Source organism: Muntiacus reevesi, chromosome 1 (assembly GCF_963930625.1).
Source record: "Muntiacus reevesi chromosome 1, mMunRee1.1, whole genome shotgun sequence".
NCBI lineage: Eukaryota > Metazoa > Chordata > Mammalia > Artiodactyla > Cervidae > Muntiacus > Muntiacus reevesi.
The window spans coordinates 64,437,417-64,450,130 of record NC_089249.1 but is presented as its reverse complement, the minus strand read 5'-3'; the positions used below and the strand labels follow the sequence as shown (position 1 = coordinate 64,450,130).

The window sequence follows — 12,714 nt, the reverse complement described above, 5'->3', positions numbered from 1 at the left end:
AGCTGGTAAGAAGCAGATTCAGAATTTAAATCTTAGGCTTTCTGGCTCTAAAGCTCATGCTCTTTCCTCTTCTTAAGTGGCCTGGTATGTGCTAGGTGAGGAGGGGAAATAAGCAAGTGAAACCAAAATGCATCATCTGTGCTTTCCAGGCCATGTGGGGAGGGAGACACCATGCGAAAAGTTAACAAGCTGCTGTGACTAAGTGTCAATAGCCAGCAAACAGTAAGAGCTGTGAATTCAGAGGTGGGTGAAAGTTCTGTGTCCTGCAACCAAAGGGGAGGTGCACCTTAGGCAGAGAGGTTAGACAAGCAGCCGGGACCAGGGACTCAGTGTCCCATCCAGCTTGGCTCTAACCTGCACGTGTCCTCAGAAAAAGTACTCTACTCCTCTGGTCTCAGTTTATCGGTCTGTGAATTGGGTCTAGTAATAGCCCCTTGCTCACCTTCTGGGCTCTCATGAGAATCAAAGTTGATCATGTACAGGAAGTTATTTTAAAAGTGCATGTTGGGATTCAAATGGGCAGTATCCTTACTAATTGGATGTGATGGAGTTCGACAGACACCCTGCTCCTAAAAAGGATTTGCTGGAGCGGGAGATGGGCATCAGTGTGTGTCTGCAGATTTGGGTGACAGCAGGACCAGGTTGATAAGTCCTGTTCCGTCTGTTTGTGGAAGCTCATAGTCTGCCTGGGAGACAGACAAAGGACATAATTCAAATACCTCTCATCCAGAGAAATCAGACTCTAGTGCCTTCAGGCTGCCTTTTGGGGACCCAGGATCTTTCTGTTAATGGTCAGTGCCATGAAACTTCCTAACTCTGGGCCTTTATGAAGGTGACAACTGGGTGTATAGAGATGGGCGGGCTCACTTTCACTAAGACAACTCATACCATTTTTAGACGCAACATGTGGAGAGACACACTTTGACACACCTCTCTGCTTTACGTGCACCTCACCTTTGGTTTCAGGACACAGAGCTTTTGCCTAACTCTGAATTCACAGCTCTTTTTGTTTGCTGGCTTTTGAAACTTAATCACAGCAGCTTGTGAACATTTCACATTGCGTCTCCCTCCGCAACAAGGCCTGGCTTCCCCTGGAGCCTCCAGGCATCTGATCATGCAGGAGCCTACAAATAAGCAAAGAGTTTATTTGGAATCTTTATTTTGTTGTCATTGTTGATTGGGGCCTTAAGTACTGCAATTCAGGAGATGCAGATTCAGGTAACCCTGAAAGAGTGTTCCGAGGAAGAGAAAGAATCGGGTTTATGAAGACAAAAAGCCACCAAGCTGTTAAGAGTCGCCTGCTGAGAACTGTGGTTGGCTCTAACATGAGGTGGAAAATATTTGTCCTTAAGGAATCACAAGTTGTTTTAGAGTGTGGGTTCCATAAGTAGATAGGTTGTCGTGAGTTATTTTAAGGTAAGGGTCTAGTAAGTATCTTGAATTTCTGGCAGGTGTTCTGGGTGACATCACTGGGTCAAAAGATCAGATTCCATCCAGGCTGAGATGTTCATAAGTCATACTTTCTTAATGGTCTCCTGGCTTAGTTTTAGAGAGCTCTTTTAGCAACACTCACGCAAGTTTTATTTTCATTTCACGCATGCCACCTGGCAGGAAGGCTCCAGTTTATCATGCTGTTGGCCCACTTCTCCAGTGCCTACCTGATAGATGACAGTATGATGACAAAGGGAGGCTAGGAAACACCTAGAATCCAGGCTCCCAGTTCAGGCAGGCCCTGACCACCTGGACCTACACCGTTTGTGATGGAGACTGGAGTGAGCATGCGGGCAGGCAGTCTCACGGTGGTGAACAGCCGCAGGTCCCAGACTGGGTCCCCTTCGCTCCCTGTGTTTTGATCCCGGATCCACGGCAGGAGGCACTTGGATGTGCAGGGTCAGCTCTTCTGAAGCTCCAGCCTTCTTTTCTGCCAGGTTGTGTTCTGCCCTGGAGCAACTGGAATCACCTAAATAATTGCTCTGTTTCAGCCTGACCACCTTGGGTGAGGACTGATCCTGGAGTACCTGTAGGACAACTGCAACCTATCAGTATTCAGATGGGTTCCAGTCCAGCTGGGCTTCTGTTCCCATATTTGCCATATGTCTGCCCAGAAGTGGGGGTCCAGAGAGGCTGGGTCTGTGCCCTGGGATTGGGTCACCTGTTGGACCTGGATACAGTGGAATGGGGTTGGGAACTGGGAAGACTCGTCCTAACTTCACAATTTGCTGAGTCTGCCTTGTGCAGGGGATAACAGAACGGTTTGTGGAGGCCCGGATTGGAGGCGAAGGATCACGGGGTCAGATTCCACCCCCAGCTTTCACTCTGCAGCTCAGCTGGGAGCTCTGCTCTTTTGCTTTGCAAATAGGGTGAGATTCTTTTTCACCAGGTCACTATCATGTCCTGGCCTGTGCTAGGAGGATCCTGGGCTCTAGGAGGTTCCGTCCTCATTTTCTGCTAAGAAGCAGCACCTCCTCAGAATGCATCCTCCCATCGTGCTCTTTGGTCACCTGGTGTCGCCTCACATGCTCTTCCTGTGCAGTTGTGAACACCCAGAAGTTAGGCAGATCGGTGTCCCTAATCCTGTCTGCTCTAAAAGTTCTTGACATGATTTGACCCTTTCTCCCTCAAACAAATATATTGGTGGTGATTTGGGGAAAAAAAAATCATGGTGATAACAATAGCTGATATACAGAGCACTTATTATTAATACATGCCAGGCATTAATTATCTTATTGAGATAATTAAGCCTCACCATCACCTAATGAGACAGTTAATATTATCCTGTTTTATGGATGAGGAAACTGAGGCTTAGAGAAGTTCAATAGCACACAGTTGAGAAGTACACAAAAATTACAGTGCATATAAAAGGCTGAGGCTTTGCTTTTGCTTTCTGTCTCTTTTTGGCAGTGAATTTATATTGTTGTAGGGCACAGCTGTATGTTGAGAAGGGCTGGGCCTGAGGGACACTGCCGCTCTGAAGCTCGGCTCTACTGCGCACTGGCCCAGTCCCCTCCCCAGACAATCAAATGAGAACTTGGGCTCAGAGTGGACCCCAGGCCGATCCCAACATGCGACCAGGGCTGAGAATGAGAACTCTTAATCAGTATCTGGGTACTTGTGCAAATTCTGGGGTTCTCTTGGGTGCTGTAGATCTGGTGCAGAGGATGGGAAGTGTGAAATAAAACAGATTCTCCTGTTTAGGAAAACAGCCACCATATAATCCCATTAAATACCTCTCTTAGGGACTGAATATGGTGGGGACAGAAACAAGATGCTCCGGGAAGGAGGAAAATGGGTCTCTCTCTTGGGGATGGGGAGGCACGGAAGAAGCCAGAACCTAGGAGTGTCTATGGCTCCTGTCTTTGAGTTGTCATCTTGGAAAGCTGCCTGCTGTCCAAGGGAAGCCCCTCCAACCTGGGTGTGGCCTCAAGAGCTAAGACATGAGCCCTAAAAGAGCAGGGACTCAGAAGGCCCTACTCAAATGTTAGACATGTGGAAGAAATTTATAAAAACACCTACCAGTACCTTCTCTCATTTGATTCTCACCACACCCTTAAGGTAGACAGGATGACCCACCATTTTACAGACGGAGAAACAGGCCCAGAGAGGTGAGGTGACTTGCCCAAAACCATACAGCTACTTAGTGGCAGAGGAAGGACTAATGATAGAACCCACTGATACCCAATCCAGGGTTCTTTCTATTTCAATATCCCCTGACATCAAGCAGATGCCCAATAAATATTTAATTAGCCACACAACTGAATTAGGCCCTGGGTCCCTTCAAGGAACTTTCTGGATTATCACTGCCTTCATCAGTCGCATTCCTCCTCGCATGGGCACAGCTGGACTAGACAGAGGGAAGTTTCCACCCTGGGGTGTATGTGGCGATTAATATCCTTTTTTGACCAAACCACACACAGCACATTTGTCTTTGGTCATAAAATCATGCTGCTGTTCAAAAAGAAAGAAAAAAAAGAAATTCGTTCCTATTACTTATCTCTGGGGAGGGGCCAAATCCTCTCCCTCACTGCACTGGCTCTGCAGAACACCAAGAAATATTTCTCCTTATTTGTTCTAAATTTACTGCCCAGTAATTTTTCTGCTCTCATTTTATGTGACAGGCAACTGAGCGATTTTCTCCCAACCCTTTTTCTGAATCTCAACCACCCAAATAAATCTCCGCTGACACCCTTCCAGTCCTAAAAGGAAAAAAAATAACCCCAGCTAGGGTGGAGTGGCCACCAAACATGGCCTTTGCAGGGGGCTGGGTTGTCTCCCATAGGCCTTCAGTGTGTGTGGTGTGTGTGTGTGATCAGTCGTGTCTGAATCTTTGCGACCCCATGAACTGTAGCCGGCCAGGCTCTTCTGTCCATGGGACTTTCCAGGCTAGAATCCTGGAGTGGCCTTCAGATCCCCTACCTTCGGTCAGCAGCGGCTTCCAGCACCACCTCAGGGCCAGAGGTCAGGCCAATCTTGCATAGGAGGCCTGGTATCTTCCGTGAAAATTCCATATATCTAGTCTGTGCTCTGATGTTGGGAGTGAAGGAAGAGGCAAGAATGCGGAAAATGCAGCCACTGTTGTCCAGCACTTACATCCCAGAGGAGGGGAATTTCATAACCCAGCACACTGTGTCTGTAGCGTGCTCTGTAGAGGCAGGCTCTCGCGCCTCCTCCAGCACAGGGAACTCTCACTAGGGGCTGTGATGGCGGGACCGAGTCCCACTCCGGCAGATGAGCACTCGCAACCGTGGGCAGATAGAGGAACCGACTGTGGTAAAGGCAGGCAGGTAGGGCAGGAGGGACAGTGTGGGGAGACCCTGTGCGGGGGCTGGACCTGAGCTTAAGTCAGGGCTAGACTTTACTCAGACAGAAAACGGTTTCTGAGCAAGGACTATGGGGAGTTTACAAAGAACTCAGTGCCTGGGGCGGGCGTGGGGGTGGAGGGTCCTGAGTTAGGGAAGTAGTCAAAGGGTTGAGAACAGAGGATTCAAGAGGGCTGGGGGTGGGGACTCGGGTGCAGCCTTGAATCACCTGCTCGGGGGCTTGTGGCAGAAGCTAAAACGTTGCTCCTGCAAGAGTGAGGGCAGGGCTCGGCCCAGGAGGCCGGGGGTGGGCTGGGGAGATACACCATCTGGGCTCACCTGCCCTGCCTCTTACTTGCTGAGTGCTCCTGACTAAATCCGGAGTTCTCCCTGCTTCTGTGTCCACGTGGTGCTGTTGGGAGGAACTGACGAGCTATTACATCAAATCGGTGTCTAGCACGAAGTAAACACTAAAGGAATGTTATAGTTTTCACCCTGGTCAGCAGAAGAGGCAGCTGAAATAGGGTAAACAACTTGCCCCAAGTCACAGAACTAATAACAAGGAGGAGGCCTTCAAGGGCACGGTATCCGCTCCCTTAGTCCCGAGGTAGTCCTGCAGGCGGCCATGAGAGGGCGCCCTCGGCCCGGGAGAGACTGCGGCCGCGGGCCTGCGGCTTCCGTGGGAGCAGGCAGGGGAGGAGTTAGACGCCTACTACACCCCGTTTTACACTGGAGTTGCTGCACACACACCCGGCAGGAAGAACAGTCTAGGCTAAATCCGTGTCTCCTCTCACAGGGTAGTGAACTTTCAAAAAATGCTGTTTACTGTACTTCCTTCCCGAACCCCATTGTACTTTAGTTTGCATGGCACATACTCTGGGGGGCCCCCTGGCAATTTGGGGTGGCTTCCAGATTACGTGGTTCACATGGGGCTCGCACCTATCTGGGCTCCCACGCTGGGAGCAGCACCAGTGTTTTCATGCACAGTGTGCACAAGGGACAATTTCACCTCCCCCACTTAGTTTTTACCTCCTTCCTGTCTTCCAGGCTTTGTGGCCCTGCCGCGTGCCGTGACCCCTGCTGGGGCAGGTTAGGTTTCCCCAGAGGCTGGGCCAAGGCGGGAGAGAGGTTGTGGTCCAATGGGGTATGGAGAATGCATCCAGCCCTCATCATGATTTCCTTCACCTGTCATGGTACCCGCGCCCCGCCCCCCCAACCAGACATGTTCCTTCACCTGGACCTGGCTAATCAATCTCATCTCTTGACACAGCGGCGCAGAGCTTTGGCCTGCTCGATCCGAAACTCTGCTACCTGTTGGACGGGATCCTTTTCATCTATGGCGTTATTGTCACTGCCCTGTTTCTGAGAGCGAAGGTTGGTGCCACTGGCCTCTGGGGGGAGGGCAGGGGCTTCCCAACTCGGGGGATGTCCAGAGGGCCTTGGTCTTGGGAAGTCTCAAGCATGAGTGGTTGGTATCCACGGGCAAAGCAGAGACCAACCAAGTGTGCACACTGGGTGGGCTGGAGAGGTGGGGGGTGGTGTTTCGCTTAGCCGGACAAGAGTGGGAGGATGAGTGTACACTGGTGCTGGAGTCTTAGTGAGGAGTCATACAGATGTGTGAACGTTTAGGCGTCTCAAGGCAGAGGTTCTGCCAGGAAAGGGGGTTATGCTTCAGTGAAGAGCAGGGAGGTGGGAGCCTGCAGTCTCTTTCCAGACCCTGCTGTCCAACTGCAGACCCAGGCTTGGCTAGCCTTTTCTCTTCAAATCCGGTTTTCATCCCTACGTGGGAATGTTAACCCAGAGCATGGGTTTTCACCGAGGGCCCTGCAGCTCCAGCCAGGGGCTGGGGCGGGGAGTGGGGGTGGCCGTGGCGTGGGCAAAGGGAGACGAAGCCTCGGTCCTCAGGACACAGTGCCACATGGAAAGCACCCGGCCGCAGGGGTCAAGATAGGAGGTGGCACCTCTCAACTAGTTCTCCGAATCCCTGGGAGGAAGGGGCCGGGGGAAAACCCGGAGCGCAGTGGGCGCGGCCCGTGAGGCAGGCGCTTCTGCGCACGCGCGAGGGCACGGGCCTGGGAGCGGAAACCAGGGCGGGCGCCGGGGCACCTGCGGTGACTGCCCTTGACTCCTGCGAGGAGAATGGGAGCTGGGCTCAGAAATGAGGCTTTCAGGCCCCGGGGTCTCGCAGGGGCCCAGCCCCAGCAGACAGGGCGCACGCGTTTGCAGTGGAGAAGCGGAGCGAGGCTGCCCGCGCAGAAAGTAAAGCGCTTTCTCTCCTCTTCCCCATCCAGTTCAGCAGGAGTGCCGACGTCCCCGCCTACCAGCAGGGCCAGAACCCGGTCTACAACGTAAGTCCGCCTCTTCCGGAGAGCCTAGCCTAGAAGGTGCACGCCTCTCCCGGGACGTGGGGGAACAGCGGCCAGGGGCTCGGCTGTGGGTCTGGTCCGCGGCCATTAGCCCTGCAGGGTGTTTTAACCTCTCTGGGACTCAGTTTCCTAACTCGTAAAACGGAGACAGTCACCATGCCTGCTTCGTGGAGGTGCTGGGAGGATGCCGCTCCCTAGCGGTGTGCTGCGCGGCGGGCGCCCCCTTAGTGCGGTGCCTGCTCCAAGCGAGCCCCCGCCCGGCAGCGGTTTCACGGACCAGAGGGATGGGGGTGGAAAAGGAAAGTATAGATCTTCGCTGCGGTGGAGAAGCGATTTCACTGTCTCCGCGCAGTGGGACTTTGATCGAATAGATCATGCACCTCCCCCTCCGCCCGCCCACTCCCTCCCCGCCCCGCCCACTCCCTCCCCGCCCCGCCCAGTAATATGTTCTCTGAGAGGCTTTCCGAGATGCTCGTAGCCGATGGATCCCCTGGTCCCTACTTCCTTTGTGAGCCGCCACTCTTGAAGAACTCCCTTGGCCTACCGGCCCCATCCTCCTGAGCTTTGCTTTCTCATCTCTGACTCATCTCTGCATCTTCTAGGAGCTGAATGTCGGCCGAAGAGAGGAGTATGCAGTCCTGGATAGGAGAGGGGGCTTCGACCCTGAGATGGGGGCGAAACCGGTAAGGCCTTTTGTGTTTGCGGGCGTGAGTGTGTGTGTGCGGGTCAGCCAGGCAGCTAGAGGAGGGCTCCTTGGGGCCCGCACGCTCTTCACCGTGCTGGACCTTGTGTGAGAGGCCTGGCCAGGCGGCCGTTGGCAACCCCGTCCCCCGCCGCTGCCCCGCGCGCCTTTCTGCGTCACACAGGCCTTCTTGTGTGAATGTGGCAACGCTGATACCAGGCTCTTAGCAGCTCTGCCTCTTCAGCTGTAAACTCCACACACTGTGGGAAAAGGAGCAGCTGGAGGAGGCCCGAGGTGGGGTCTTAAGAGCTCAGCTTGGGTGTGAGAGCGTGTCTGTGTGCATGAGGGAGCATGAGGCCATGAGGGCCCTGGGGCGGCTGAGCGGGACTGCAGGCGCCGGTGGGGGGGACGTGGGCTGAGGAGCCCACAGCTGTGGGGAAGGGGCGGGGGGAAGGAGCCTCAGCTCCCCTGGCCTGGGTTCCTGTTTCTCCCATGCTAACTTCTTCCCCTTCTCTCTCCCAGCAGAGGAAGAAGAACCCCCACGAAGTCGTGTACAATGTGAGTAGAGGAGGTGGCATGTTTTTCCTTGGAAATTTGGGGGGTAGGGCTGGAGAAGGGCTCTGGACAAAGGTTTGGCTTCTTGCCCTGTGGTCTTTGCCCAACTTGACTCTCACTTCCTGGGGCCGAATTACACCTCACCTGCTTGCTGCCTGCAGTGGCTGCTTGTAGGAAGGCCCCTCGGCCTGCTTTCCCTCTCTCGGCCCCTGTGCCTGCCGCTGGAGTTCCCGGGTCAGCCTGGTTGGGACCCGGCAGGGATAGTGAGGTCAAGCTGGGCAAGCCCCTGGGAGGCACTCCTGTTCCTAGGATCCAGAGTAGTCCCTGAGTTTCACCTCTTGTTGAAAACCTCCCCATTCTGGGTGTTGATCAGTGTGTGGGGGACCAGTGCAGGGGGGTAACCTACTGTAAAGAGAGCTACTTCTTCCTATGGTGTTGGCTATGTAAAGAGACAACTTGCTTAAATAAATAATTCTGGGCCCTTCGAGTGAGCTCTTGCATTGTCCAACATGTGTGCCTTTTGGCTAGGAGTCCACATCTTATCTCAGGTTCTAACCTGAGCTTCTCAACTCAATGCAAAGGGCTGGCTTTCAGAGGTTTCCAAAGGAAGAGGGTGGAGTTGGAGCTGATTGTTGGAGCCTTGAATTTAGAAACCCCCCCCCCCCCACTTGGGAATCTAGAGGTTCCCTTTTGCAGGGGGGTCCACAGTTTTCTACATTGGTTGGTAAAACCAGTGTCTCATGCCCTCTTTTTCAGGAGCTAAGAAAAGACAAGATGGCGGAGGCCTACAGTGAGATCGGGATGAAGAGTGACGTGAGTGTTGCTCTTTCTTTGTTCCCCAGGCTTGGGTGGTGTGGGGGATGTTCCAGAGAGTCCCATGCCTTCCTCCTGTCACCTGCAAAAGCCCATGGGATGGCCACCAGAGGCAGTGGTTAATCCAGCTGTGTCATCTCTTGATAGAATGTAAGGTGCTCAGAAAGGACTGATGCTCTTTAGGATTAAAAACCAAGTTAAATTCTAAAGTGGCCTATGGTTTGCAAGAAAAGGTAAAATCTGTCCCATTAATAATAATCAAGTGACTAATGTGTGTCAAAGCGTGTTCAGCACTTGGGATGGTGGGACCCTCGTTCACACACGATTAAGGACGTCCAGATGGTGAGAGCGGAGCACTGAGCCTTCTGAGTCTGGTCCCTGTGTAGCTGCACATGCAGCGTGCCCACACTGCTGGCCTGGCTCATGCTTTCCAGGCAGATGGCCTCATTTAACTCCCACAATAACCTGGAGAGACGTGTGCCTTCCAGGCGCATGGTTCAGTAACTCACCCAGGGTCACGAAGCTGGTGCTAGGGAGCCAGAATCGGAACAGACTCCACAGCTGGAGCTTGTACTCATGACATACTTGCTTTTCCCAAGGAGTATAAATGACTCGATAAAAAATTTATTTTTAATTTGTTTCATTCACATATAGTTGATTTACAGTGTTGTGTTAATTAAAGTGATTCAGTGATTATATACATTCTGTTTCGTATTCTTTTCCATTACGGTTTATCACAGGATATTGAATATAGTTCCCTGTACTATGTAGTAGGACCTTATAATTTATCCATTTTGTCAGTAATAGTTTGCATCTGCTAATCCCAAACTCCCAATCTATCCTTCCCCCTACCCTCTTGGCAACCATAAGTCTGCTCTATAAGTCTGTGAGTCTGTTTTGTAAATAAATTCATTTGTATAGTCTTTTTAGATTCCATATGTAAGTAATATCATATGGTTTTTGTCTTTCTCTGGCTTACTTTGTATGATAACCTCTGGGTTCATCCATTTGCTGCATATGGCATTTTTTCTTTCTTTTTTTATGGCCAAGTAATATTCTGTCATATATACATACCACATCTTCTTTATCCATTCATCTTTTGATGAACATTTAGGTTGCTTCCCTGTTTTGCCTATTGTAAACAGTGCCACAGTGAACATTGGGGTGCATGTATCCTTTTGAATTGTAGTTTTCTAAGATCATATGGTAATCCAACTTTTAGTTTTTTGAGGAACCTCCATAGTGACTTTCCTAGTTAGCCAAGAATTTTGAGAGCTGCAGGGAGGCCCGATTATTCCAAGCAGTGGGCAATGTGGCCAGCACCCATGCAGCCCAGATCCAAGAATCTGATGAGGGTCTGCGTCGGGCAGAGCAAACCTGGGCCTCGTCAGAGCCCGGCTTCACCTTATTCTGCAGAGGCCAAGGTCTAACCAGTGACCTGAGGGCCTTTCTCTCCCTGGGCAGGGCTGCTGGCTAGGAGATGGTCAGCTCTGACTATCTGGGGCCCTCCGAGTAGGACCCTTGAGCAGGAAAGCCGCTGCCAACTGTCTGACTTTCTAGCCTTTTCTTGTCTCACTCCCACAGAACCAGCGGCGAAGAGGCAAGGGGCAGGACGGTCTTTACCAGGTAAGTGCAGCTGGCGGTGCCTCTGGTCTGCACTGCCGGCCCTGCTTCCCAGGACGGCGCCGTCTAACTAGGACCACGCTCAGGCCCCCTTGTGTTTCTTGTTGGCAGTGCCAGCTCTTCAACAGCTGAACTTGGCAAGCCAAGGGCACCCATTCTTCAGGCCTGTAGTGACTGCTCTGCCAGTCAGTCCCTGAGGCAGGGTTGGGATTCAGCCTTTCAAGCAGATCACTTGACTCTAAGGAGGTGGCGAGGGGAGCCCTGGGGGAACAGAGCAAGGCAGACAGGTGGCAGTTGCCCAGACGCTGTGTGGTCTTGAGTAAAGGACACCGAACAAGCCATTTCCTGCCTCTTTCTCTACTGCTCGGGGCCCTTGCAGAGGCCTTACCCTGCCTTATCCTCACACCTAGTAGGGTGGGTGAGAAGACTGAAGTAAACCAACCAAGAAAAATAACTTTAAAAAGAAAATGTTACTGTAGTCGGGTGCTTAGTTTTTGCAAATCGGTGTGAATTGTGTACCCTGAGCACAGCCAGCTTCTCGAAAACACAGAGCCCTCAGCTGTGGCCTCGGGGACAGTTCCCGGGCTGCTGAGCGTGGGGGGAGGGCACGGGCCAGCTTGCAGCAGATGCCTTTTAGCCTCCAGGTAGGCTCACGCCCACACAGGGCTTCTGACCTCCTCTTCTTTTCTCATTTGTTTTTCCCAGGGACTCAGCAAGGCCACCAAGGACACCTATGACGCCCTCCACATGCAAGCCCTGCCCCCTCGCTAATAGCTGCTGGAGTTTCAGCACTCACAGGCCAGACCTGTAGACAGCCAGATTGTCAAAGATACAGGATAAAGCATTTATAACCCAGTTCACTCATATTTCTCCACCACCCAAGTATTCCTCTTTATGAGTGGGATGCTTCAAGTTGTAACATTTGGTCATACCCAATTCCAAACTCACACAGAATTTTGTCCTTGGACACTGGGAGAGAGTGCATCCCCATGCCCTTCCCTGAGGAGTCCACTGTGAATGCACCTTGTTCTCAGGTCTTCTGGTTTCCTGGAGACTGTAGGCAGGCCCTACTCCCTGCAGCTCCAGGGTCTTAACTGGGAGCCGGGCCTCCTCCTTCTCAAACATAACTGAATTCAGGGTGTGTTTTGTAAAGTCCCCAGAGAAACCACCAATGTTAGTGCCAGTCCTAATAGTCTGTATCGTTCTGTCAGCTTTTGAGTAGCTTTGCTGCTGCTGTAAATTTGGCTTCAGTTGTTACCGTGCCCCCTAATTTCAAGGTAACTGGTGATTGGGCCAGGAAAGGGGCAGAGAGGAAGGTGGGAGTAGGTGGTAGCTGGTATTGGTAGATCAGGGGTGGGAGCAGGGGAGCCACAGGCCTGGGGAGGGGTGTGAAGGAGCCCTCCTGCAATCAAGTGTACATTCCCCTTGATAGAACCTGTATGCCAGGCCCTCTTTTGGGACCAAGAGATGAACAAGCCTAGCCTTGCCCTCAAGGAGCCCATGCTGTCACAGGGAAGCGAGCTGTGAAGAGTCTGGGATGAAAGAACAGAGCGGTGTCATTGCAGATGTTGAACAGGTGAGCTGGCAGCGAGAGAAGCAAGACCACGTTCTTTGCAGCCACTTGCTCACCTCATGGAATGAGACAAACCCATCTCATCAAATGGGGAAGGCCTTGAAGGACGACTTGGTATAGCTCGAACCTAGAAAGATCCCAAAGGACAGTGGCATCACAAAAAGAGCCTCAGCTGACGTGTTAGAACAGAGCTGTGTAATAAAAGGGCACATGGTGATGAATGGAAAACCCACTCTGCTTGGTCTTAATTTATACTGGTTTGCTAGAGCCTTACTCTTTTGCATAATAAATAACTTTAGTGAAAAA

At 52.0% G+C, this 12,714-nt stretch overlaps 1 protein-coding gene across 1 annotated transcript in view; it reads left to right on the top strand.

The window, feature by feature from the left end:
• The window catches only part of CD247 (CD247 molecule), an 82,919-nt gene extending 70,205 nt beyond the window's left edge, over window positions 1-12,714 (top strand). The window contains exons 2-8 of the mRNA XM_065946281.1: window positions 6,067-6,170; window positions 7,088-7,144; window positions 7,765-7,845; window positions 8,367-8,402; window positions 9,156-9,212; window positions 10,797-10,838; window positions 11,541-12,714. Coding sequence (XP_065802353.1) covers window positions 6,067-6,170; window positions 7,088-7,144; window positions 7,765-7,845; window positions 8,367-8,402; window positions 9,156-9,212; window positions 10,797-10,838; window positions 11,541-11,606 — 443 coding nt within the window. The 3' untranslated portion in view covers window positions 11,607-12,714. The remainder of the gene's footprint in view (window positions 1-6,066; window positions 6,171-7,087; window positions 7,145-7,764; window positions 7,846-8,366; window positions 8,403-9,155; window positions 9,213-10,796; window positions 10,839-11,540) is intronic.